This window comes from Camelina sativa, chromosome 12 (assembly GCF_000633955.1).
Source record: "Camelina sativa cultivar DH55 chromosome 12, Cs, whole genome shotgun sequence".
Classification (NCBI taxonomy): Eukaryota; Viridiplantae; Streptophyta; class Magnoliopsida; order Brassicales; family Brassicaceae; genus Camelina; species Camelina sativa.
In genome coordinates this window covers 21,554,898-21,582,239 of record NC_025696.1, presented here as the reverse complement: position 1 = coordinate 21,582,239, position 27,342 = coordinate 21,554,898, and the positions used below count along the sequence as shown (strand labels likewise).

Genomic DNA, 27,342 nt, shown 5'->3' with positions numbered 1-27,342 from the left:
GTTAGGATCAAACACTTTGGGTACCTTCGGGTATACAAGGTTTTGTTCTTGTATGTGTCTAAGTGTTCTTACCTTTAGCCTTCTTCTAAAGCTCAATCCATTTTTTATGACAGAACCTTGATATTGATAAGCCCCACTCTAAAGAGAGACCATCATTGTCTCTAAACCTTTTATTACCAAGCCAAATGAGTTTAAGCATTGCAAAAGTTTATTCATGTTCTTGATTAATGAATGTTAAAGGAAATAGTTGATTTGAATGCATGTGGATGTCTAAGACTCGAATCAGTTAAGGTTGTGATAGGTTTGTCTAAAGTCTTTAAGTACAGCCCATTCACCTTGCATCATAGTACTAGTAACTTGGACATTGATTCTAGCTAGTTTATTAGCAAGCTTTAGGAGCTGAGATCCCACTTTCAAACCTCACTCTCCTACTTATGTCTTGTTTATTTGCTTGAGGACAATCAAAGACTAAGTTTGGGGGTGTTGATGTTCATATATTTTACCATGTTGTTACCTTAGTTTATTTACACCTTTTGCATGATTTATTAGCTAGTTTGGCCATTGTTGAGTAGTTTAAGGACTGTTTGTGCATTAGAGTAGATTTGCATTGCATTTGCATAGTTTCTTGCATAAACAGGTGATTTGGATCCCAATGAGCATGGAAAGATGTTGAGGAGGATTAGAGCCATCAAGTGAAGCAGACAAAGGAGCTAGAGCAGAAAGAGCCAAGTCCGGAAGTCCACTCGACCACCACACTCGACCAGACACTCGACCATGTGCGGAGAGGGACTCGACCGATGGAAGAAACGCAAGAAGAGGTCACTCGACCATGCACTCGACCGAGCACATGGCTGAGTTGACTGAGCCGTCTTCGTATTTTGTCTTCTAGCCATTTTAGGGCTTCCCCTCCTTCCTATATAAGCCTAATATACTCTATGGCCGCCCACAAGACACTTTAGAGAGAAAATATCTAAGAAACTTAGTTTTTACCCTTTTGGGAATATTTACTTTTTGCTTAGATCATTAGCCACTTTTCTTTGTATTTTCTCAAGATCTTTAATACTTGTTGGTTCCATAACTTTCAAAGTATTAAGAATTTGAGTTTGATTTCTTCTTCAATATTGTAGATCTTCATCTCATCTATCTAATCATGCAAGTTTCATTGATTTCTGGTTTATAATTTTGTTTATCATGTTTAGTAAATATGAGTAGTGTGTAGGGATCTTAGGGATGGATTAGGCTGGATAAAGGTTATGGTTGTCTCTATTGATCAAACTTGATTGTTATATATCTCTTCTAGATTAGATGTGCTCTATGCTGTTCTTATATCTGAGAGGGTAAGAATAGATCTTAAGCTTCTTATCATCATACCAATGTTTACGTTGTTAGATAAAGCTAATGCTACAGATTATCATGCTTAACCTAAGAGATTGGTTGTTTAAGGTGATTTTTGACATGTAATGATCTGGTTGTTTAATGCCTGTTTTTGTATGTCTTAGCTAGTGAGAACTAGGTTTAAGAGTATCTAAACTTGATTGTTATTGCCATGAGAGTGGATTAGCAAGTATTAGAAGATCATTGTCTAGAGATAGCTCATTGTTGATTGAGGTTTGTTGATCAGTTTTGATAACCATAGCTTGAGTCCATCCCGAGGACCTTCTTTGTTTGATTACTGTTATCCGCTTGCTGTTTGATTTACATGTGTTTTGCTCTGTTTTGATTGTTGTTTCTGGTCATGTTCTTCGTATTCATCCACTCGACCTGCCACTCAATCGAGCATACGATCGAGTGCTTGCTTGAGCTCATTCAAGAGTTCTAGTTTATGTTCTGCATCTTATTTGTTTCATTCCTGTTTCATTTCCTGTTGCATTCATTTCATTTTCTGTTCATTGCATTCAATCCTGTTTAGTCCTGTTGCATTTATTGCCTTGCATTAGTGTAGTACTTGTTCTTGTTTAGTATCATTTCTGCTTTGATCATACTATTTACTTTGCATTTTGTCTCATATCTTAGTAGCTTCACATTCTGCATTTCATTATTGTCATTATGTTATTAGTATAAAATCATCATCATATTTGGCTTAACTTAGATAAGTGTTCACATCCTGATTGCTTGCATCACACTCATTATGGTTTGACATCTTTTATGCTACAACTACATAAGAGTAATTGAAACACCTTGCATTCCACCTGTTCATTCATCATCATCACTATCACCATCATCTCACACCACACAAAATATATGTTTCAAATATCTATATTTACAATTCATACCATTTTGATTTAAAAATAAAGAGAACAAAAAGAAATTTAAGAAAAAAAACCGTAAAGACATAAGAATTTCTTTATTTTGGGTTTGAAAACTGATGACCATTGTTTCAGTGATATATCCAGAAGATCTACTTTCTGGTAGCCAAGACGAATATGCTTGACGAATAGTCAAACTCAAAACCTTTATGACCTTGAAGATATGAGCAATAAGACCACACTTGAAGAAAATTTAAACTGAACTCTAATGACCATGAAGATATAACAAATATAAAAGAGGATAGACAATGAAGTTGAACAATGCACTCCAAGAAAATAGGGCGATAACTGACGGACTTACTGACGGGTACCAATCCGTCGGTAATTACCAACAGCTTACCGACAAATATCTGACAGAAGTAAGTTTGTCGGTTGTTCGTCGGAAAATTACCGGCAGACAAAATCCGTTGGTAATCTGCTATTTAAGAATATTTTGGGGTTTTAGAATATTTTTTCTAAAACTTTTAAATTTCTGAATTTAAATATTTTTAGCATTTAGTTAAAATTGTATAATTATACTAATTTGTTATTTTTAAAAAAATTATATATATAATCCGTCGGTAATTTTTTTTTGTCAACAATCCGTCGGTAATTATATCTGTATAACGAGAATTTTCTGAACTGTTAGTCATCGAGAATTCGTCAGTAAAACGTTCGTCGGAAATTCATCGTAAAATTTCCGTCGGAAATCCATCGTTAAAACTTCCGTCGGTAATTTCAGAAATCCGTCAGTACTTACCTACAAAATAATTTTACCAACGCTCTAAATCCGACGGACGTTTGCATCTGTTCCTTGTCGGTAATGGGTGTTTCTGACGGCTAACTGAAAGATATGCCCATCGGTTCTAAGCTGTTGTAGTGGTGCATGCATGATTATAAATACCTTTCTTATATTAAAAAGCTACCAATTCGAAAACAAAACGAATAAGTAATTTATTCATTGTAATTATCCAACAAAAAAAATATTACTTATATTTATATATCTTTTCTCACATCTTATCTAAAAGAAAGCCTTATTTTCCCTAGCTTTTCATCATTTTTACTCATGTTTAGGCCTCTAAAGGCATATTTGCATTGCATTTGTTACTTACAGGTTCATGGAGTGGAGCTCAGAGATTTTGAGGCTTTTTGAGCAAAACAAAAAGTAAAAAGAGTTGAATCAGACAATATAGATCAATGATGGATCAAGATGTGAACAAATATTGTAAGTAGAAGTGAAGAAAGAGATCATCAAGGGAATAAGCGAGTACAATCAACCAACGGGTCGATGTGTGGTTGATTGAAGCAAGAGCTGGTCACAGACAAATGGCCAATCGATCTAGTGATAAATTAATCGATTAATACTTAAGGTTTCAGGACAAAATAATCAACCAACAGGTAGGTTGCCGGTTGACATACTAGTTGAGCTACAGACTAGGAAGCAATCAGGCTTGTTATCGATAGATTGAATCAGAGAATGTGAGAAACAATCGACCAAGTGGTCGGTTAGGTACTTGATTACAAGACTTCTTCTCATTTAAAACCGGGTTGTCTCATTATCCTTTGTTTTAGATCTAAAAACACTATACTAAGGTTTCTTTCTATGTATTTTATATGAAACTCGACAGCTCGGACACCGAGTGCTTCTGGTGAAGTAGGTCGAGTGTCCTTCCTTTCCCTTCTTAGAGCATACAATCCTCTTTTTTAGCCCCCAACATGACACCAGCTCCTCACTTAGCTCATCCAAGCTCCAGAACACCTGATTTCACCCCATATGCATGCATATATGCAAACAATGATGCAAAACTACGTAGATGCACTAAGAAGGAAATAAAGACTCTAAAACTTAAGAAACAAGTCCTAAACAATGCAAAACAGAGACCAAATGCAAACTAAAACATGGTAAAATACAGAAATATCATTACGTACCTAAAAAATACTTGAGGTTCATAAACGGCCTCCTTTTACCAATATTACATGGAAAGTTGATTTCAAAAAATTTACAGTTTAAAGGTACTATTTTGCACACAAAAAAATGCACTAAGTTCTACTTACATTGCTCGGCGAGTGATTATGGTTAATTAAGCTTTTGAGGTTCTCCTTAATTGTTAAAAAATTAGATGGTTCACGTAGTCTATTTAAGGGAATATATCACTATTTTTAGCCAATGACAAAAATGAAGGATCCAAAAGTATTGAATTTATCAACAGAACCCGTTAAGCTCTCTCTGATCTCTTTCTTTTTTTTTGTAAATTTTATGTCATTTCACGACGTCTTTTGCTTAACTTTTTTTTCTGTTACAAAATTTCACTTGATTAGGGTTTCCTTTTAGAATCTATGTCTAGATCTTAATTTGTCTTCTCCATTAGTTTTTCGCTTAAACATTATATAGGTTTTCAATAAACATGGATCGTGGAGAACTAAGTAGAGTATTCCAAATGTTCGATAAGAATGGAGACGGGAAGATTGCAAAGAACGAGCTGAAAGATTTCTTTAAAAGCGTGGGAATTATGGTCCCTGAAAATGAAATCAAGGAAATGATAGAGAAGATGGATGTGAATGGAGACGGTTTCATGGATATCGATGAGTTTGGATCGTTGTATCAAGAAATGGTGGAAGAGAAAGAGGAAGAAGAGGACATGAGGGAAGCATTTAGAGTATTTGATCAAAATGGTGATGGATTCATTACAGATGAAGAGCTGAGGTCAGTGCTTGCATCAATGGGGTTGAAGCAAGGAAGAACACTTGAAGATTGCAAGAAAATGATAAGTAAGGTTGACGTTGATGGAGATGGTATGGTTAATTTTAAGGAGTTCAAGCAAATGATGAGGGGTGGTGGGTTTGCTGCTCTTAGCTCCAATTAAACATTCTTCTTTTTAACAATAAATTTTGTAAGATAACCATCAAAGCCAAGACGTTTTGAATTTATCTAATTAACACTAGTTTTCTACCAAAATAATTTAATGTCCTATGTTAGTTTTCTAGATACGTCATATTGTTGGTTAATTGAGAGATCATTACCAGACATGTTTTCTTTAGAGGTATCTAAGATTTTTTGTTGTTTGTTTTCTTCTTGTGTCAATCTATATATAATATAGAATGAAGTGGATCTAGATATGAGCATATATTAAAGAAAAAGGAAAAAAAATAATGGTTCATATTACAGCATTCGATCATACGATTGAGATTTAAGTTTGTAGTTGTTAATTCTCATTCTCAGACCCTTTTGTTTTCATGTATAACTTTCAACAACACCCATTTTTCTTTTAAAAAATAACTAAGTTTTTATTCTTTTTTCGTACATCTTTTCTAAAATCTGAATTTTTCCTTAATTGATTCCACATCTTCTAATCACCATCATATTATGAGTATGTTTAATAATTTATAAGGAGAAAAACTAGATTAACGCAAATTAAGAAGTTAATTACTAAAATAACTCATAAAATGTGAGGGTTATATGAGTTATTTTTTTGCCTAAAATACCATTTTCTGCTTTGTTAGGAAAAAAATGAAGTCAAATTTATCTTCCCAGAACTTTTTTAAGAAAATTAAAATATTTTCAAAAGTCTGTTAGACTAGTTATGACAGATTTATTTGAGTATGACATATTTGTTTTTGCACAACCGATTTATTTTCTATGATAGACTTATTTTGGACGACAGATTTTCTAACTACAGTTATGACAGATTTATAATTGATGACAAATTTATTTTTTACGACAGACTTATTTATAAAGACACCACAGACTTTCACAATATATGACAGATTTGATATAATATCTGATAGATTTATTTTCTACAGTTATTTCAGATTTAGTTTCTTGATTAAAAATTTGTCGTAATATGACAGATTTTTTACAGAGATTTACTAGGTTGACCTCTAATGATAACAGATTTTTTTTAAGTTACAACAGATTTTTTAATTTAACTAAAATTCTATCGTTTGATAACAGATTTATAAATTTTTAAAAATTTTGTTAAAATGACCTATGTGAACACCATATGTTATGGCAGATTTGTTTACGTTATGACAGTTTTTAGTTTGCTTCCAAAAATATAGTGTTTGATAACAGATTTATTAGATGTAAAATATATATATATTGACAACAAATTTTTTTTTTTGGTCAACCAAACATTAAATTAGAAAATAAACCATAGATTTGTTTTAAGTTATATTTTTCTCAGTCATATTTTTATTAATTATATTTTTTATAAATCATATTATGAATCATATTTTTAAACTCATATATTTAAAGCATATTTTATACATATTAATTTTCCTAAATTATATTTAAAAGTTTAGCATCATATTTAAAATCATATTTTTATATATTATATTATATTTTCATAATCTTATTTTAATATTTGTTATATACATTATTTTTTAGTTATAGTTTCATACATTATATTTTTTTATAAAAATTATTTAAACTATATAATCTTAAATTTCATATTTTTAAATCATATCTTTATACATTATATTTTAAATCATATATTATTTCTATAAATTATATAAAAAATAAAGATCATATTTTTTAATCATTTTATATTTTTCATTAATCATATTTTAAAATCAAAATATTAAATACTATAATTTTTTGGTTTTTCGTTTTTTCAAAAAAAAAAAAATTTCTAAAGTTTATGGGGCTTTAGTCTTTTTACCTAAAAATTGTGTCATTCTAGTTATTGGATGGAGTGTTAATCTAGCAATTAATTGCTTAATTTGTGTCAAACTGGTATATTTTCACTAATTTTTACTATAATTTTAAGATTCTATTGGAGAGAGAAGAAAAAAGTCTCTGGGGAGAAAACACCAAGGCCTTGAATGGAAGCACTCGAAGTGTGTATTTGAAGAGTTAAAAAAAAAGTATTGTTGATGTTACCAATCACAATTATATTCAGTTGTTTGCGTTTTCCATAAAGTGAAAAAAAGATTCATTTGTGTTTTTCCAAAGAGGGTAATAACTCATGGACCGTGTTAGTTTTTTGATCCTTCAATTATGCAGCTGGTTGTTTTAAAAAATGCACCTGAATAAAATAAAATATTTATTTATGTTTATTTTAACTTATGATTTGAAAAGAACTAATCAGCATTGTATATATTAACAAATTTCTCTGAAAATAATCTACGTCATTATTTCTTCATATATGATAAAAAATCAGTTTTAATTTTCAAGAACAAATTTATAAGAATAAAAATGCAAGAAATACACACATGTAAATAATTTGTAAATAAAATAAAATAAAAACATAAATGAAAATTTTGCAATCCAGTTTTTTAAATTAAAAACATAAATTTTGCAATCCAGTTTTTTAAATTAAAAAAAAATAATTTGTAATATAATTTACTTATGTTTAAAACAGAAATTTTTAATTTGAAAGAAAAACATATGTTTAAAAAATTTCTGATTAACAACTGAAATTATTTCTTATTAACAATACAGCTAATAGTTTTTCACCAATCAAACATTATTGTGTACCGCTTATTTTGCATAAACTGCACTTGTCCTGCAAATACTTTTATCCTGCACGTACTGCAGTTGAACCGTACCGCATTATCAAATTATTAGTTCCGCACTACCAAATCCGCCGTTACCATTCAGACCCTAAAAATATGTTTTCTACCCTACATATCACTTTTATATTATTTATATTATATTTAAATTTATTATTAAAGTTTTTAGTCTAACTAAAAGACTACATTTCTATCACTAATAGAGATGTTCTAAATCAGTTTACAAAGAGATCCGCAATCAATAAAGCTGGAAAATTCTTCCTTGTTATTAATTTGACCAAAAATTATTTTTTTTTTATTATAAATTATGTTTTGCACTCTCTATAAACCAAATTTCGTGTCTCTTTAATTTAAGTGTAAATGAATCTATTTTCTTAATTAAGACAAAATTATTATTCCAGAAATAAATAACTAACAAAGATACTGTTTGTACGATACTAAAAAATTTGAAAAAAAATGCACTATTTAGTATTTAAAAATTGTTCAAAATTTCCAAAAGTTGATTGTAAAAAAATTGAAGCAAAGGCCAAAAGCAAGTCGTCACATGGAAATTGCATCGCAATGTACGTTATATAACTTACATGAAAAACGGAGAGGTAATATACATAAGAAACAATACACGTGCGACCTTTAATGACCTGATTTTGCGACGATGCACACACGTTTTGCAAATTCCGATTCTAGTAAACGCTGTTGAGTACAATTCTTTGTTTCTTTTTGTTTTTTTTTTTTGTGTTTTTTTGAAGGAGTTCAATTCTTGTTTAAGCGTTGACTATACTCACAGTATGTAATTGCTTTCATACCAATTTTTATTTTATTTTTATTTTTATTTTCTATACGAAGCTAACTTTAAGGATTGAAAAGTGGTACTTATAATTGTAAAATAACCAAACTTGACGGAAAGCAAATTAATTTTCAGACAAAAATAAGGTATTTTAACACTACTGTATATGATGACTCAACACTTTACTTATTATTTGATTTTTTTTCTTTTTTAATTTTTATAAAGAAAGAGCTTAGCTTTTAGACCACTGTTCTTGAAAGATGAACAAGAAACCCAAGATTTTGAGCTCCGTAAGTTTTTTTCCTTGCTCTTTGTTCTTTTCTTCTTGTCTTGTTCCATTAAAATACCTTGGTTTGGTTCTTTTGTTTATTTCTTCCCATTTTGTCATTTCTGGGTTTCAAGGGTTTTTTTCGAAATAGATGAAAAAAAACAAAAAAAGTTATGAAATTTCAGGTCTTTTATTTTCTTTCTGTGTTAGTATAAATCATTATGGAAGCCGAACAGATTTTGTTTGGGTTGTCTAATTCTCAAATCCGTAGCTCTGCAATGTCTGTTGTATTCAGACAGTTAATAGTTTTATACTCTTCTTTCACAATCTTGAATCTTTATTGCTATTGAATGAGATCATACTACTTGTGGTGATATAAATAAATACTAGTGATTGCAGATTGAGGTACTTGTGGTTTGAGTTTAATTGTGTTTTGGGTCTTCTTATTCGTTTTCTTTTTTTCAGGTATCATTAAGTATGAATCACAAACGAAAGGGCTCGTCTCTTCGTCGCTTGTTCTCTTTAGTGTTTTTTCTTGCAATGGTCTTCCTTTTAGGGAATGCATTTATTACAGTAGACTATAAAGAGGTATTATTTTCTTCTTAGACTGCAATTCTTCTTAGCATTATATAATATTGAATCTGAATTATGTTAAAAGAAGAGTTTAAGTATGATAATTTGACAGGGGATTGCGGGATGGAGTTCGATTTTTAGACTAAATCTTGCAAAACTGCAGATGTGCAAGGTCTGTTGCTTAAGAAGCTGCTCAGTTTCTATGCTTAAAAACTAAGTACCACTGTCTATCTGAANTATTTTCTTTTTTTTTTTTTTTTTTTTTTTTTTTTTTTTTTTATGTTACTTTGCTCAATTAGACACAACTCAGGCCTCCTGGTAGCGAGACGTTACCGAGAGGTATTGTTGCAAGTACATCAGATTTGGAAATGCGACCATTATGGGGAGCAAAGCGCAATAAGGTATTTATTTACCTGTTTGCCAACGGTTCCCGAGTTTCTCTTCTCTGTAGTCAATTTCTAATTACCTCTACATGCATTTTCTGTTTCTATGTGTTCAGAAACCAAAGCCCAACTTATTAGCTATGGCAGCCGGAATAAAACAGAAGGAAAGTGTTAACAAGATTGTCAAGAAGGTAAACCTCGGACAATGCCTTCCTTTTCGCTTCTCGGTAATGAAACAGTTCTTTTTCTCCACTTTCCCATGTGGCAGTTTTCATCAAGTGAGTTCGTTGTGATGCTCTTTCATTATGATGGCGCTGTGGATGAATGGAAGAAGTTCGAGTGGAGTGAAACTGCTATTCATATATCTGTAGTAAACCAAACCAAATGGTAATAACTGCTTTTTGATTTATAGCATTTGGCTTGTACTGTTTATATATATATATATGTATGTTTATGACTCTTTTTTTAGGTGGTTCGCTAAGCGTTTTCTTCACCCGGATATTGTCTCAACATATTCCTATATATTTCTATGGGATGAAGATCTTGGTGTTGACCATTTTGATGCTAGAAGGTAAAAATGCTATGCAAAGAATATAAAAAGTTGTTTCTCATTTGATAAAAGATGTAAAACTTATATTTGTGGTATCTAATGCAATGCAAAATGTCAGGTATGTTTCAATTATTAAAGAAGAAGGGCTTGAAATATCACAGCCTGCTCTTGATCCCAATTTCTCTGAAGTGCATCACCAACTTACCTCCCGGGACAGCAAATCTAGAGTACATAGGTACTTCTCTCATGTTCCAATAGAAAATATTTTAGCAAAGAGAAGAAAAAAGAATGGAAGAAATCTTATTGCAATGTTTTGGTGTTAACCAGGAGAACATACAAAGTCATTGGTCGGGCTAGGTGCGACGAGAATAGCACTGCACCTCCTTGCACGGGGTACAGGAATTGAATCTCCATGTCCTTCTTCAGTGGAATCTTAACCATTGTAATTTATAGTATTTATTCTGAAAACTCATTAGGAAACTCTCTACCTACAGATTTGTTGAAATGATGGCTCCTGTGTTTTCCAGAGCAGCCTGGAGGTGTACATGGCATATGATTCAGGTATTGCACAAGTTTGAACTACTTATGCAACAGACCAATGAAGACCATCAACATCAAGATGCTTGACTTTGTGTTATTGATGTTTTTATATTCTTTTACAGAATGACTTAAACCACGGATGGGGTATAGATTTTCAGCTTGGATATTGCGCGCAGGTAAATTGTGACTGAGCCTACCCAATACACCCTTTTATTTGTTGGTTTTGTTTTTATCTCAGTATTGTCTTGTTTCTTTGAATAGGGTGATCGAACCAAAAATATCGGCATTGTTGATTCTGAGTATATACTTCATATGGGTCTTCCTACATTAGGAGGTTCAGCTGAAAACAAGACCAAGACTCAGCATGATTCAGACATATCTGTATGCAATTCTTTACTATAATTTGCTCTCTCTTGTTTTTACCATTTAAGATATTCACATCATTGTCTTATTATATTACTGTTATCACGCAGAAACCATCATCAACATCATCTGGTAGATCTGAGGTAAGCTTTGTAACCTATCAGTTTTCTAATCTTAATATCCATAGAGTGCTTTGTATTACTAAACTCTCTAATCACATTATGATACAATACATTACCTAGGTTCGGAAGCAGACTTACGCCGAATTAGAGACTTTTAAACACAGATGGAGAAATGCTGTGAAGAATGATGAGTGCTGGATAGACCGATTCCAACCATGAGATATGGCTTTCTGTATACACAATTATATACATATAGAAGCACATAAACACCATGAAGACCCCAAGGAAGGAGAGATGATTACCAGACATATCAATGATGTACTGAATCTAACCAAATTACTGAAGGTATACATGTAGCTCAAGTTAAATTCTTTTATAGGAGGTTACAAATTTGTACTATATCTCACTTTATAGAGCCTCAAAGTTTAGCACAAAAATCTTTCTGGTGAGTTATATGTACCACTGGAACTACAGAAGGTTTTGAATAAAGTTGAGCTTTTACAAATGGTTTGTTCATGATTTTTTAAAGTTTTCCCAATCTTCTTGCGGAGTAGCTCGAGTTAGAATAGAGCAGATTTGCTTATGATTCTTGAGATTATTCGTCCAAGTTCCTCTCCACAATCTTCTTGTACGTGATGGCCAGCCTGATAAGGGCAAAAATATCAGTTCCAGTTAGCTTTGTTGTTTAGCAATGTCTCAAAGATGTAAGGAAATTAGCTGCCTAGCTGGTACTACATTTGGCATTTCAACGAGGTTGTGTCCTGAACTCTTGCAGAACTCTTCAACTCCCTCATAGCTTAGCCACCTGTCTCGTTGTCCCCAGCACACGGTGGTTGGGATTTTCCAGCTTTTATCCATCAGTGATGTCCTCATCTCTTCTGCATATTTCTGTCAGGTAAAAGTTTCAGTGAAATGTCAATCTTTCTCTGACAATATATCTAATAAGATGAATGGGGAAAGGAAGTCTTTATTAAAGAACCTTAAGCTCCTTCTTCATGGTCCTGCTGATGGCGTTAAGGGCAAAACCAGAAGAACCTGAGGTGAGATAAGGTCTTCGGTAAACCATTGCATCGTCTTCTTTCATTTTGTAAGGACCGCAGCTTGTCAAAGGCTTGTCGCTTGCTCTTAGAGGATCCTATTGCTTTAATAAATCAGGAATTTGTTGTACAGAACATTTGCAGAAGCAAACTTTGATGAAACCAACCTGAGAGAATATCTCCCCGAGCAAAAAGTTGCTGAATACAGACAAGGTTGATGGAAGTTTAGCATGTTCGGGTGTGAGCTGAAACCGTATATACAAGTTCTAAGTTAGTTTTAATAATAAGAAGAAAGTGGTAGGTTTTTTTATGTTCGTTTCTTACAGGAGGGTTCAAGAGTATGAGATTCTTGATCTTGTCAGGTCGGGTTCTAGCATATTTTACAACAGCAGTTGAGAAGTAGCCCTGACAAAAACATCAAAGCAGAGAAGTTAATACACTCATGACAAAATCTGAAATATTTCTATTTCAGTGAGAAATGAAGTGATGCTACTACTACCTACCTGCACCACAAGTGAGACCTTACTGGTAGTTACTTCATCAATGAATGACTCAAGCGACGAAACAAACTCTGCAAAAGCCACAGATCATTCTGATAAATCTTGAAACTCTCTCGGTTTCTTGATCGATAAGCGGGGTTTAATATCATGTTACCGTCCATTGTATAGTTGAATCCATATCCAGCCTGAGGCTTGTCAGAAAATCCAAATCCTATTATGCAAAAAAAAAAAATCAGGAAATGGGTTCTTTCACACAGACAAGAAAAAACTCAGGGAAAGTAGTCACCTAGCCAATCGAAAGCAATGGCGCGGTAGTTCTTTGAAAGCACAGGAAGAGTTTTCCGGTAAGAGTAAGCCTAGTCACACCAAAAAAAANAAAAAAAAAAAAAAAAAAAACATCCTCAAAAAAAAATATGTAAGAAGATGATGTGTTTGAAGGGAATATTATATTACCTGAGATGGGAATCCATGGATGAGTACAACAGGAGGACTGTCTACACTCCCGGATTCCACACAAAACCATCTATATATGGAAACAGAATCATAGACACCCTTAAGCCATTAATGCAAAGATAAAAATACTAGAAAACTTTTTAAGTACTCTCTCAAAGTGTGTTTTTACCGGAAAAGGTCTTTTGAAGCTTGAGAGCTAGCTCCCATTGTTAATCCGAAAATCGGATCTTTTGCTTCTACACCTGATCCACCAACTCTATGAGCTTTAACCTGCAGAATCAAAATGTTCAATCAAAAGCTATGTATCTATTATAGCAAAGTAGACGTTGTATCCTTTTTTTTTTTTTCCTCTACCCATTTGCCTTGCTTGAGCCACTCATCTGATGGACTCGGTTGATCTGAATACTTCCCTCCACTGAAAGAGAAACCATCTCCAACAGAAACAGGAGCATCAATGAGATAATCCTGTTAGAAGAAGAAGAAGAAGAAGAAGAAGAAGTAGAAGGAACCATTCAATTATAGCTTTTTATTGTAAACACTGATAATTCTGATTTATAGGAAGAAAAAAAAATACATCTTTGTCATTGGATTTGCAGATGAAGCTGTGATGATATTTTGAAGCAGAGTGTCTGGGAAAGAGATATGAGGAAGGTGATGCAGAGGATGAAGTTAGACGTGATCGGAGATGATGAGTGTAGAAAAAGTTAGGGTTCTGAATATGAACAGCCATTTTTTAGCTTTCTTTGGTACGGACGAGAATTAGAGAGAGAAGAGAGAGAGAGTACAAATTGGTGGTTTAAACCGGTTGCTTCGCGGCAGGAGTCAGATAAGGCTTTATGTGGTTGACTGGGTTCCTCGTTTTGCCGTGACGGAGGAATCAAAGATTTTTCTCCCGAAAAGTTAAAACAGATTTTTCTCTCACTAATTGTCAGCAAAACGCTGCGTTTTAATGCTTATCCCATATTCCAAAACATAAAATTAAAAAGGTTAACTCTGTTGGAAAGGAATTATAGTATAAGGGCATCTCCATTGGGAGGCTCTTATTTTGAAGCTCTTATATTTTTTTTATTAAAAAGTGTACTTTTACAAAATAAGAAGTTTTTGTTGTTGAATAAAATTAGGAAAAAAGATAGTGAGCTACACAAAGTATAGCTGAATACATGACCGCACATCCCAACTTTAAAAATGTATAGCTAATTACACAAAGTAAATGTATTGCATGGTCACATGTATCAACTATATGATGGCATGTGCTCAACATCATGATCATTTTATTCTGGTATACGGTTTGTCAGAATCCGGCATTGACTAAGTCTGGCCGACGTTGACTAGGTCTGACCGGTGTTGACCAACAATTTTCTTATTTTTTCGTATTTTAAACAAAAAAAAATTGTTTTGTTGAATCATTTATGGTTAAAAAAACATATCTATATCCAATGTCAAGATCTATTATATATGTTTAATGCATTCAATCTTATAATAGTTAGTTTTTTTTTTAAGTTCAAAACTTAAATAAAACTGAAAATAAAAATCATTAACAGTTTTTAAGATATTGAAACCTAAACTAAAACCGGAAAATTCATGTTATAATAAATAAAATATGGAAATTACATATTATACATTGTTAACCAAATTTTTTTTTTAAAATTATTTAAATGCAAAAAATATTCTTCAATATCAAAATCATTATATGAACTCGTTAGAATCAAACCCAAATTATATCAAAATCATTAGAACTACTGAAATAAAAGTCATTTACTCATACACTATGATATTTTTTAAAAAAGTTATATTGTTTGAGACAATATTTACTTAATATTGCAATTATTTGGTAAATTTACATATATCTTTCTGAATACTAATTATTTTAGAATATTATAGTATTTTAATTTTTTTGATGTATATTACAGTTATATATTGTTTGTTTGTTTGTTTTATTTGCATCATTATTTTGTGAAATATTTTAAAGTAATTATAATATTGTAATTGTGAGCAAATAAAATTTCTTAATTTATCAACCACATAAATTTAGTTGTACCAGCCCACTGATGTGGAACATTAAAACACACATTTTTTCTTCATAGATTGAATAAGATATTTTTGTTTTTAAAAATTCAAATCACAACATATTCATAAAAAATTATAAGGTTAGTTTCATATTTGTACTTCTCAATTAATATAGTAGGATATGTGGTAAAATAAAAGTTTTAATATCTTAAAAATTTTGGTTTTTAATTTATTTATACTTAAGTTTTACAATTGAAAAAAAAACTATTATAAGATTGATTGCATTAACAAATATAAAATATATATTTATAATGAATATAGATATTTTGTTAATTATTAAAAGGCCATAAATTATTCTATAAAACAGTTTTATTTTTTCCTTTCTAATACTATAATAAAATAATTTGTTTTTTAAAAAAATTGGTTGGTCAACATTGGTCAACGCCGGTCAAACTTGGTCAATGCCGGATTCTGATAAACGATATACCGGAATAAAATGATAATGATTTTGAGCACATGCCATCATATTGTTGGTATATGTGATCATGCAATACACTTACTTGGTGTAGTTAGCAATACATTTTTAAAGTTGGGATGTGTGGCCATGTATTGAGTGACACTTCGTGTAGCTGAGCATCTTTTTCCATAAAATTATACTCTTCCATTGGTAGACTCTTATTAGGGTTCTTAATTTTGAAAAAAACATATTTTTAAAATATAATTAATTTAAGTAGAACAATTAGTTTAAATATTTTATTAAAATGGAAAATTATTGCATTTCATAAACTTTTAAACATACAAAACATAAAAACATATTAAAATAGAAGTAGGAATTACAAATGGAGAAAAAGTTTAGTTGTAATCTTGATTTGTGCCAAACTTTTGCTAGATATTCTCAACCAAATCATCCTTCAATTGTTCATGTTTTTATTGATTACGAAATTCCTTCCGCTTGCTGAGCATGGTCATCATATTGCTGACATTTGAAGGTATATCAGTTGAAACTGTAGAGTCCACATGTGAAGTTCTGTGTGCTTCTACTTGTGCGAATTCTGTTGGATCAATATGTGTATATCCATCTCGTTCGTCTTCTACTATCATGTTGTGAAGTATGATACACGCTCTCATTATCTTTTCAATTGTTTCCTTATCATGGACAAGAGCCGGGTTTTTGACTATGGCGAAGCGAGCTTGCAAGACTCCAAAAGCACGCTCGACATCTTTACGGACAGCTTCTTGACATGTAGCAAACAAGGATGCCTTTGGATCTGCTGGAATCTGAATAGATTGGATAAAAGTAGCCTATTTTGGATAAATACCATTGGTGAGATATTAAGCCAAATTATACTCCCGGCCGTTGACAATGTTATTTACTGAGCATGACCATGTAGTATATCATCAAATACTGGAAAGCGATCAAGAACATTAATATCGTTTAATGTACCTGAAGGTCAAAAAAACGCGTGCCATATCCACAGATCTTGTGGCGCTACAGCCTCTAAAACAATGGTTCGCTACATATATTTTATTTTGTTAACACACAAACCAAAAACGTGTGTAACTGCATGCCTTGTTGGTCATACACAACTGCAGGCCTACCACGAAGATGTAGAATTCCCTATTGACTAAAAGGGCAAGCCTAAATCATGAAACCATATACATTCACAGAGAGACAATTAAAGAAGAGAGGCTAAATCGAGAAAAATTGTTCTAATTTTCATGGAGAAATTCTTAGACTATGTAAAACTGGAAAACTAACCTGCGAGGCATTAACACGAAGATCCCAAAGTATGACACTTCGGTCGAGAGAAGCAGACAAGAGGAGACATACAAAGCGATACAACCCTGAAACAGAAGAACATTTTCGATCGATGTTCACATTACTAGTGTAAGTAGGTAGGTAAAAAACATATATCTAATTCCCAATTCAATAGGTGATATCTGTAACATCCGTGAACCAAAATTGGGGATTTTGAGGATGGGTGTCGATCGACACCAGGATAGTGTCGATCGACACCAGATTTTCTGGATCGACCAGATCATTGAATTCGACCATATCATTTAATTCGTCAATTTGGGTCGGTTTTGTTTAAGGAAAACCATTGAACCGTCATATTTAAGTGGGGGAATGACCTAGGTCGTGTTTTTGGTGGTGTTACACCGTTTGAGACAGAGAGAAAAGGAGAGGAAGTGTTCTTGAGGTTTTTGGGAGAGATTGTGGGATTTCTAGGCTTGTGGGGTGAGATATGTTCCTGTGGAGTGGAGAGCTAGAGCTAAAGACGAAGGAGAAGCTTCCTAAGGTGTTGGATTCAACATCTTTTGGTCAGAATCTTCCTGCAAAGAGGTGAGTGCATGACCATGGCTTAGCTAAGCCTGAGAATCCTTTGTTTGCTTGATTTGTTGTGTTTTGTGGTGTTGTTCTTGCTCGTGGTGGTTGTGTTATGGTTATTATAGGTTCCTGAAGCTTTTGGATGAGTTTGGAACGGATTGGAGAGGATTGGAAACGGAGATTCGATGATCGGCTTTGAGTAGAATGTGTCTGCGGGATCGGTGTCGATCGACACCATGTTTGGGCCAGTGTTGATCGACACCACACTGGTGTCGGTCGACACCAACTTGTGTGTTGCGATGTTTTCCCGGTTTGTTGTGTTTATTTGCTGTTTGTTAAACACTGGAATCTCAGTTGCTTGTGTGTATAGCCTAGTAGATGGGAGGATTGCCTCAGTAAGTATTTGTGATAATACTTACGCATCTCAATTGTTGTTTGTGGTGTGCAGGTTTGTGACGTGGAATCATGGCGATGAGGAGGAGGATGATCTAGGGTCTCGTTTGTGTGTTGTTGGTTATATGTGGTTTATGTTGGAACCTTGGTTAGAGTGATGTTAGGTTGTTGTTTAGAATGGTTAGGAATGTTATTGTATTGATGATATGATAGTTTTGTATTATTGTTGTGTTTCCGCTGTGCTTATTGGTTGTTATTGGTTTAATGATAAGTTGTGGTTTGGGTCGGTTTAATTAAGTAGTATGGGATGCTTAATTATATATTGTATTTATTATTAAAAAAAAAAAACGGGTCGGGTCGTTTCAATTTGGTATCAGAGCCTTTATGGTTCTAGGATGGTTAAGTGGATGGTTAGAGCGGTTAGGAATTTAATTGGGTGAATTATTTTCCTGTTGCTTGATACATGTTATTGTGAGATAGAAATTGATTATGAGTAGTTAGTCAATTTATTGTGGTATGGAGTCCTAGTATCATCCTCTTCGAGCCTTCAATGAGATTCCACGGTAAGTGATTTTGTGTGATGTTATTTGTGTAGTGTTTTTTTAGCTTTTGTGTGGGAGGTGCAGTTGGCTATTGAAAGTTGTTGGAAAGTGGTGGATCACGCTGGTATCGGGAAATACCGTTGGCGGTGATTGGTGGGTGTGGATGTTTTTCAAATGAAGTTCTTTTGGATTTTTGACTTGTGTGTCATGTGGAAAGCAATTTGCGTGGGATTTCTAAAATTGGAAAGTTTCCATAAATGGAAAGTTTTAAAAATGGAAAGTTTTTTTTTTGGGAGATAAAACTTGTCCATTTTTGGAAAGGGTGCGGGGGGACATCCACAGTGTTTGAGATGTTTGGAGTGAGGCCTGGGGGTGGCCATGACAGTGGTGACATTCTGGGAGAGATTATGGTGTTGGTAGGACATTGAGGTGTTCTACACGGATCACGGGGGGTGGTCCCGGTTGGAGAAATGCTTATAGATGTTATGACCGATTGCTATAAGGGCGGGGGGTCCTGAACAACTCATGAGGAGATGGGGGTTCTCCTAAGGGGACAGGGGGTTCCCTAGATACCGATAGCTTGAGGGACTGTGGTCTTGAGGGTGGCAGAGGAGATGGGAGTTCTCCTGAGGAGATGGGGGTTCTCTTGGTACCGAGATCTCGAGGGTGACGACCTGAGGGTGAGACGGTATGACTCGAAGAAGGGGGGTCTGAGAGTGTGCTCGAAGACAGGGGGGTCTGAGAGTGTGATCGGTATGGCTTGAAGGTTACGACCTAAGAGCAGATGAGTTGGTGACAAAAGTTTCAAGGACGTGGGGATAAGCATTGTAACCGGAAGTGGATTAAGTAGATTGATGGGGGTTCAATCTCAGATTTTCCATTGTAACCGGAAGTGGATTAAGGAGATTGATGGGGGTTCAATCTCAGATTTTTCTATTGTGACCGGATGTGGATTTAGGAGATTGATGGGGGTTCAATCTCAGGTTTCAGGTTGAGATCGGGTGCGGGATCTCGGAATTGATGGGGGTTCAATCTCGGGGTTGTTGTGTGTGAACCGGGAGGGTCAGGTGGATGCTGGTCGGGGGACCAGAGTTGTGATGGTTGAGAGAGTCTGGTTTGAGTTGACCGGTAGATTCTGGTTTGGTTTGACCAATGGGGTCTGATTGTGTTGACCAGTGGGGTCAGGGTGGTTTGGACCAGTGGTGTCCTGGTTGCTGTAGACCAGATGGTTGGATGGTGCAAACCGTTGCGATGGTGGTTTGATGAGTTTTGTGGATGAGTGGCGGTGTGTTCAGATTCGAGGACGAATCTTTTGTTAGAGGGGGAGAATTGTAACATCTGTGAACCAAAATTAGGGATTTTGAGGATGGGTGTCGATCGACACCAGGGTAGTGTCGATCGACACCAGCTTTTCTGGTTCGACCAGATCATTTAATTCGACCAGATCGTTTAATTCGTCAATTTGGGTCGGTTTGGTTTAAGGAAAACCATTGAACCGTCATATTTAAGTGGGGGAACGATCTAGGTCGTGTTTTTGGTGGTGTTATGCCGTTTGAGACAGAGAGAAAAGGAGAGGAAGTGTTCTTGAGGTTTTTGGGAGAGATTGTGGGATTTCTAGGCTTGTGGGGTGAGATCTGTTCCTGTGGAGTGGAGAGCTAGAGCTAAAGACGAAGGAGAAGCTTCCTAAGGTGTTGGATTCGTCAGAATCTTCCTGCAAAGAGGTGAGTGCATGACCATGGCTTAGCTAAGCCTGAGAATCCTTTGTTTGCTTGATTTGTTGTGTTTTGTGGTGTTGTTCTTGCTTGTGGTGGTTGTGTTATGGTTATTATAGGTTCCTGAAGCTTTTGGGTGAGTTTGGAAAGGATTGGAAACGGAGATTCGACGATCTGCTTCGAGTATAACGTGTCTGCGGGATCGGTGTCGATCGACACCAAGTGGGTTTCGGTCGACACCATGTTTGGGCCAGTGTCGATCGACACCACACTGGTGTCGGTCGACACCAACTTGTGTGTTGCGATGTTTTCCCAGTTTGTTGTGTTTATTTGCTGTTTGTTAAACACTGGAATCTCAGTTGCTTGTGTGTATAGCCAAGTAGATGGGAGGATTGCCTCACTAAGTATTTGTGATAATACCTATGCATCTCAATTCTTGTTTGTGGTGTGCAGGTTTGTGACGTGGAATCATGGCGATGAGGAGGAGGATGATCTAGGGTCTCGTTTGTGTGTTGTTGGTTATATGTGGTTTATGTTGAAACCTTGGTTAGAGTGATGTTAGGTTGTTGGATAGAATGGTTAGGAATGTTATTGTATTGATGATATGATAGTTTTGTATTATTGTTGTGTTTGCGCTGTGCTTATTGGTTGTTATTGGTTCAATGATGAGTTGTGGTTTGGGTTGGTTTAATTAAGTAGTATGGGATTCTTAATTATATATTGTATTTATTATTAAAAAAAAAAACGGGTCGGGTCGTTTCAATATCAAACCTGTCTTTATGCCCTTTAAAGTAGCCAAGGATCCGATTATCATACATTCACTAGGTTCATCAATTCAAGGTTAAACTCAGACAATACACCATCCTATCTAATAGCGACACTCGACACAAAGTATGAATTAAGCAATGGACAAGATCGATGGAAACATACAATTTATGCCTAAATTACACTTCATTCATGGCTAATTTTGTTAATCCTAATAAAAATCATGCCTACAAACAAAACAAAAGAGATATTGAAGAACCCTAATTTTCGAAAATCCAAAAACCTAATTTCGAAAATTGTTATAAAACAAGAATTCAAACAAATAGAAACATGAAATTACCATCAGATGGAGATTAGTTCATCAAATTCTCGAAAAGCAGTGAATGAAACGCTTTGATTTGGTGGAAAAAACTCTCAACGAGTCAACGGTTCCATATCCAAACTCGTCAATAGATCAGAACTTCTGATGTGTTGTTCTGATTGCTCAATCATCACCTCTGATTGAAGATTGTTTAATCAAAAAGAGCAAAGAACGAAGATTGGTTAATCGCAAATATTAGAATTTGGAGAAGTGAAAGAACGGTGTCGCGACAGAGATGGGGAGAAGAAAGAGAAAGAACGAAAAAAAAGAAAAAAATTGATTTTTATATCAAAAATAAAACCAATCATATGTTTACACGTAACAATAAGTTAACAATAAGAGTTGATCTCAAAACTTACTAATTAAGAGGCAACTCTTATGTTTTAAATCAGTTTTGATTTATTTTTTGTCTCAAAAAAATAAGAGTCCTTGCTAAATCCTCCCAATGGACTTGCTCTAAGAGCCTTACAGATCAGAGTCACAATGTTGGGCATAGTTTGTAAGGGATGACAATTTTTGCCTAACCGTTTTTTAAATTGGGAAAAAAGCTAAAAAATTTCTCATCTATTTTTTTTCTTGGAAGTTTAATACTTGGTCTTTTTTGTTGGAAGAAAAATACTTCATCTAATTAGTGTTGGTCTAAAAATACCTCATTTTTAATATTGTTGGTAATTTCCTAACCGTGACTTAACATCCGTTAAAGAATTAGTCAACGGTGTTACTTTATAAATACACGTATTAAATACATATATACGACTTCTAAACAGAAATTAATGTTTGGATTCTCATGGTATGGTGGTAACAAAAAAATTATTTGCTCAAAGAAACCTGGGTTTGAATCTACCCTCTGAAATTTTTACCTATTTTTTTGTAATTAGTGGCAAACTCGTAAATACATCATCTTCTTTATTCTTATTACTGTAGCAGCGGTGGCCGGCGGTGGTATGCAACCGTCGATTAAAGTTGAACCACCAAATAGATCTGAGGTTCTTGCATCTTTATTCTCCATCTATGAGACAGAACTAACCTGCGAGTGTAAGAATAGCCAACCCCAAAACAAAAGCTCCAATCGCAATGCCTAGGTATCTCTTCCGCTCTTGCCGCCGCCACGCCTTCTCACTCCTTACCCGAAACTTGACCCTGCCAACGTCACTCCTCTTTCTCAACCCGTCCCGCCGTAGCCACCACCATGCCATCGGAGATCTGTTCGTTGGTTCAATTGACGGTTGGACATCACCGCCGCTGCTAATGAAGAAGAAAATATATTTACGAATTTGCCATTAGTTAAAAAAAATTGGAAAAATAAAACGCATATGCATTGATTCGAACCCAAGTTCAGATTGGGAACCAAACTCTTTGTTACCACTAGACCATGAGAAACTGTTCATTATGATTATTTGCTAACAAGTTATATATATCTACTAGATCAGGACCCGCAATACACCGACAAATTTTATTTTATTTTTTACAAATATAATATATATACTATTGAAGTATAATTTCTGTCTAAGTTTGTTGTCTAGTTATATTCAAAAATTTATCTATCAATAAGAATTAATAATATGTGTATAAGTGAATGATATTATGTTATTTAATGTATATATTAATATAATTTTTAAGTTTAAAAATGTATATATTTTTTTTAGGTCTAGGAGAAGACCTAACCAAATAAATCTTGACCCGTGGTGTACCCAACTATAAAAATGAACTAGGTACCAACCCGCATATAGTGCAGGATAAATTGATGCATATAAGATATTATTAATAATATTATTATTTGAATTTAAGATTCGTTTGTGTAAAACAAAATTTGTAAGTAAAATTTATTTTTTCGTTTATTCAAGTTTGTGTTTATCTTGTTTAAATATATATTTGACCTGTGGAATATATTAAAGGTGAAAAAGAATTTCAAAGTGGTAGAGAAAATTTTGATGTCTATTGTGTTTCTAAAATTAAATTTACATATTTTATGTTTCACATTGTTATCTACGTCAGTACGATTATTGTGATAATTTATTCTATTGTTTATTTTAAACATAGTTGAATAGTCATCAGACTTTTTCAAAATAGGAGAATAACTTTAGCATTTCAAAAAATTAAATAAATGGTTTATAATTTTTTTGCGAAAGGTAATTTACTTTTAATAATTAAATAGGTTATGAAAGTGAAAATTAAGCACATTTTTGGATTTTAATAGTTGATTATTTTTTTCATTTTTAAAACTAATAGAAAAAAACACTGCCTCATATATTTCAGTGGCCTATTTATGTAAATAATAATAAGAAGTAAATGCATTTATTAAAAAGGTACATAAATCTTATGAGCGCGACACCTCAGCTTTTTGGTGAGAGTGTTTCTCTATTAATATATAGGGGATATGGATCAATTTAATGCAATAACATTAAATGCTCAAACTTTCAAAAACTGATTTAAATGGTAAAAACTGCTGCAAAAATACTAGTACAGATTTAACATGTGTATTTATAAAGTAACACCGTTGACTAATTATTTAACATCTGTTTACGGATGTTAAGTCATGGTAGGAAATTACCAACAACTTGAAAAATGAAGTATTTTTAGACCAACACTAATTAGATGAAGTATTTTTTTTCCAACCAAAAAAGACCAGGTATTAATACATACTTAAAAAGAACTAAAAATTTGGAGAATGTTTTTTTTTTCATAAAATACTTAGTAACAAAAACTATACCCTATAAAACGAAACCAAATCAACCAAATCATAATGTGTAAAATTGTGTTTTTAAATATAAGAAAATAGCAAAATTTAAATTAACTTTAATGAAATGGCAAAATCTATAAATGCCACTAAACAAGTCTTTATCTCATAATTAACTCTATTTTTTAATCATTGGGTCAGGCTTTGTATACAATCTAGTAAAGTGGTGTCTATTATCTAGTCATAAAAAAAAAATGATGTGAATCAATTACAAGAAAATCAATATTTCACAAATTTCTTATGGATTTAGGACTGAAATTTAGCAGTTATATTTATTTACAAATACATTTTTGCCTTAATATTCTTTTTTGGTTTGTGTTTGTCAAACCCAAACGAAAAACAATGGATCTGATGGTGGTGACGATGAGATCAAATGATGTTTGCAATTGGAGTTCTTGGGTTCATTAGATATTATGTCCTCATGGTTTAGTTTCTTTTATTCAAAAAGCAATTAATTGAACTCATTGGATCAGAGATGGTGTTGGCGACTGATGTTTCGAAGGCAAAGGAGTTGTGTTTCGACTTTTGAGTGACGAAGATGATGTTGATGGAGCATGATGGTGAGAAGCAAGGATTATGGCTGAGAAAGCGAGGATAGTGGTCATGAGAGGAAGCAAAGGTTTTGGTCGAAAGAAGAAAAAGGTTGTGATCGGTAGAAGAATGAAGGAGAAGATATAGAAGACAAGAGCATAACAGTCATTTTCCATATCCTAAAAATGTCTAAAATCATAAAGCTGGAAAATAGTTCCAAATTTAAAAGTTTCACCCATAGAACCCTAAATCAATAATGAATCCCAATGAAAGATCGAATTCTTATTTTCAAGAGGACTAGTGTAGCGACATCTAACCCTTGACAATATGAGAAAAATCAGACATGAAAATCATACTATACTAAAGAGTAAAGCACAAGTAGATATTGTATTTTGAGCATCGAGAATAACGAGAAATATAAGGAAACAAACATTTTATTGAATCAAGTCAATAATTTTGGTATGGTAAACTTCCAATATCAAAAATAATTTTGAAGATTATAACATTATAGATTCTGTTATAAATATTTGAAAATTCAACAACTAGGAAAAGGTATATCACAAGCCGCTAAACCTCTTTTAGCAGCTGTAATATACTTACCAACCGATAGATATTTCAAGAATCACATAAACACGATTGTTGTTCTTTCCGTTTTTCGCAACATCCTTTTGAAGGTGAGGTTTCGGTTGTTACTGTCGACTTGCATATTTGAAGATCTGCCACAACGCATGCCGCTCTCATTTCAGCCCCCAAAATTATTGTTTTGGTTAGAGCAAGAAACAACAGAGCGAAGGCCATGAACACTATTGTAATGAATTTCATGTCTTGAAACCATAATGACTTCTTTCTATATAATTTTATTTCAATTTCTTGCAGATGTTTGAGATTTTGATTATGGAATATGCTCACAGAACGGTGCAGTTATATAGGGGTATGGAGAGATGGAGTAGTATTTTGCAATAATCAAGTAAATTTTTTTGGGGTAAAAAGCAAATGTCTTTTTTATTTTTATTCAGCTTTAATTCATAGATATGTGATACAATAATTAATGAAAATGTGTATGATTATCAAAACTTTAAAACAATGTCATTTTGTATTAATTATAAATATATGTATAGACATATATAATTTAGATTTTTTAGCGTCATATATATATTTTATATTTGTGTATGATACAAATGTATATTGATATTAAAAAGTATCTTTGAAAATATTCAAACAGTAATTGTGAAGTAAATAATAAAATAATTTGTAAAATAAATAAATAAATAAATAAATCTATGTCGAATCTGTAAATTTATGTAAACCGGGGCACTAAATTAGATTTAATAAATCAAGATTAAGGGAGTGATTGGGAGAACTTCAAAAACTTTATATTTAATTTAAAGTTTTAACAGCAAAAAAGTTACCCATCATGTTTTTAGAGTTTTATTTGTTTTTAACAGTTTTTGAAGTCTAACTGCTCACTTTTTATTTATTGGTGTACACTTAATTTTTTAAAGTCACAAATGTGAGACTTGTTTAGACTGTAGAAAAAAGAAGAAGGTGTTTCCCCCATAATGATTTCAACCTTCTTTTGCAATCTATGTATAATTTAACATAAACTTTGTTTTTTGTTATTTTGATATCAATTTTTCATAATTATTTTTGTATCATTGACCATCATAAACCATTATCAATTACATCTGAGTGATGGTTGTTCCATCCACAAACCTAACCATATTTTTATATGGGTTAATTATTTTTTATTTGTTGTTAATGAATTTTACTATTTCTTTAAACTTTTATTTTAAAGAAAATTTATTATGTTGCCACATAAATTGAATTTTAGCACAATTTTTATTTATAAAAAATTTGTAATAAATATAACAGTCACAGTTTCTACACTTTTTTGTTACTAATCGTATTTTAACAGCCAATGTTTAATAGTTTATACAATTAAAATTTCTACAACAAAAGTTTATGCAGTCAAGTTACTCAAGTAACTACAACCAAAAGTAAATGTCTTTACTAATCGGTCCCTAAGAATATGGGTCATGATAGCGAACTCGAAAATAATGAAATTTTTTCTCTCTCGCTCATGTCAACAAAAATAATGATTATTAGTCATTAGAAACAAATACTAAAATCTTCATATTTTCTTCAAAATGTTAACTCTATTGAAAAGGAATTATAACAGCCTTACAAATCATAGTCAAAATGACGAACAACATCATTTGATTCATCCTAATATGTTGGGCATAGTTTAATCATTGGGACATGCCTAATATGAAACTCAAAAGTTCGCGAAAAAAAAACTATGTTTCTTCTATGGAAAGCAGTTCGGAATGCTTAGCCAGTAGGTGAGAATCTTCTCCATCGTCATGTAAGTGACTCGATGAAATGTCCTTATTGTGAAGCCAATGAAGCGACTTTACATCTCCTGCTCTAGTGTCCGTTTGCAAAACGAAACTTGGAATTGGCTCCCTTTCAAAATAGCTTGAATCTGGAAGGTATCACATCACTAGAAGAAGGAATCATGGAAGTTAAGAAACTCTTTTGTTTACCCCCACTGGAGTAGGCGACAGACCTCTCTTTCCATTTCTCTTCTGAG

At 33.2% G+C, this 27,342-nt stretch overlaps 3 protein-coding genes and 1 pseudogene across 5 annotated transcripts; 2 read left to right on the top strand and 2 right to left on the bottom strand.

Moving 5' to 3' along the window:
- LOC104732405 (calmodulin-like protein 2) lies at nt 4,542-5,215 on the top strand. The gene has a single exon (XM_010451950.1). The coding sequence runs from the start codon at nt 4,691-4,693 to the stop codon at nt 5,147-5,149; it is 459 nt and encodes a 152-aa protein (XP_010450252.1). The 5' UTR covers nt 4,542-4,690; the 3' UTR covers nt 5,150-5,215.
- On the top strand, nt 8,770-11,887 carry LOC104732403. Of its 3 annotated transcripts, none has more exons than XM_010451946.2 (14): nt 8,770-8,873; nt 9,317-9,439; nt 9,537-9,596; nt 9,724-9,825; nt 9,924-9,998; nt 10,076-10,194; nt 10,277-10,378; nt 10,476-10,592; nt 10,685-10,750; nt 10,852-10,918; nt 11,020-11,073; nt 11,159-11,278; nt 11,371-11,403; nt 11,503-11,887. In XM_010451946.2, exons 1-14 carry the CDS (start codon nt 8,844-8,846, stop codon nt 11,599-11,601), a joined length of 1,167 nt encoding a protein of 388 aa, XP_010450248.1. In that variant the 5' UTR covers nt 8,770-8,843; the 3' UTR covers nt 11,602-11,887. The 3 variants fall into 3 exon arrangements, with proteins under 3 accessions (XP_010450248.1, XP_010450249.1, XP_010450250.1); XM_010451947.2 differs by lacking the exon at nt 8,770-8,873 and adding an exon at nt 8,944-9,036 and having other exon boundaries at nt 11,503-11,664; XM_010451948.2 differs by lacking the exon at nt 8,770-8,873 and adding an exon at nt 9,048-9,149 and having other exon boundaries at nt 11,503-11,664.
- Nucleotides 11,735-14,215, bottom strand: LOC104732404 (haloalkane dehalogenase 2-like). The gene is made up of 12 exons (XM_010451949.2): nt 13,947-14,215; nt 13,727-13,837; nt 13,542-13,642; nt 13,373-13,442; nt 13,206-13,275; nt 13,074-13,130; nt 12,923-12,990; nt 12,744-12,824; nt 12,587-12,664; nt 12,362-12,517; nt 12,118-12,270; nt 11,735-12,026 (listed from the first exon to the last, which is right to left on the bottom strand). Exons 1-12 carry the CDS (start codon nt 14,100-14,102, stop codon nt 11,943-11,945), a joined length of 1,185 nt encoding a protein of 394 aa, XP_010450251.1. The 5' UTR covers nt 14,103-14,215; the 3' UTR covers nt 11,735-11,942.
- LOC109128147 lies at nt 25,285-25,617 on the bottom strand (annotated as a pseudogene).

Excerpts from the sequence above, each read along its gene's own strand:
- LOC104732404 (XM_010451949.2), bottom strand. The coding sequence starts at position 14,102 with ATGGCTGTTCATATTCAGAACCCTAACTTTTTCTACACTCATCATCTC. Across the intron at positions 13,131-13,205 it reads CATTGCTTTCGATTGGCTAG|GATTTGGATTTTCTGACAAG; the intron begins GTGACTACTTTC and ends TTTGCATAATAG. Across the intron at positions 12,991-13,073 it reads ATTCAACTATACAATGGACG|AGTTTGTTTCGTCGCTTGAG; the intron begins GTAACATGATAT and ends TGGCTTTTGCAG.
- LOC104732403 (XM_010451946.2), top strand. The coding sequence starts at position 8,844 with ATGAACAAGAAACCCAAGATTTTGAGCTCC. Across the intron at positions 10,379-10,475 it reads GACCATTTTGATGCTAGAAG|GTATGTTTCAATTATTAAAG; the intron begins GTAAAAATGCTA and ends GCAAAATGTCAG. Across the intron at positions 11,074-11,158 it reads AGCTTGGATATTGCGCGCAG|GGTGATCGAACCAAAAATAT; the intron begins GTAAATTGTGAC and ends TTCTTTGAATAG.
- LOC104732405 (XM_010451950.1), top strand. The coding sequence starts at position 4,691 with ATGGATCGTGGAGAACTAAGTAGAGTATTCCAAATGTTCGATAAGAAT.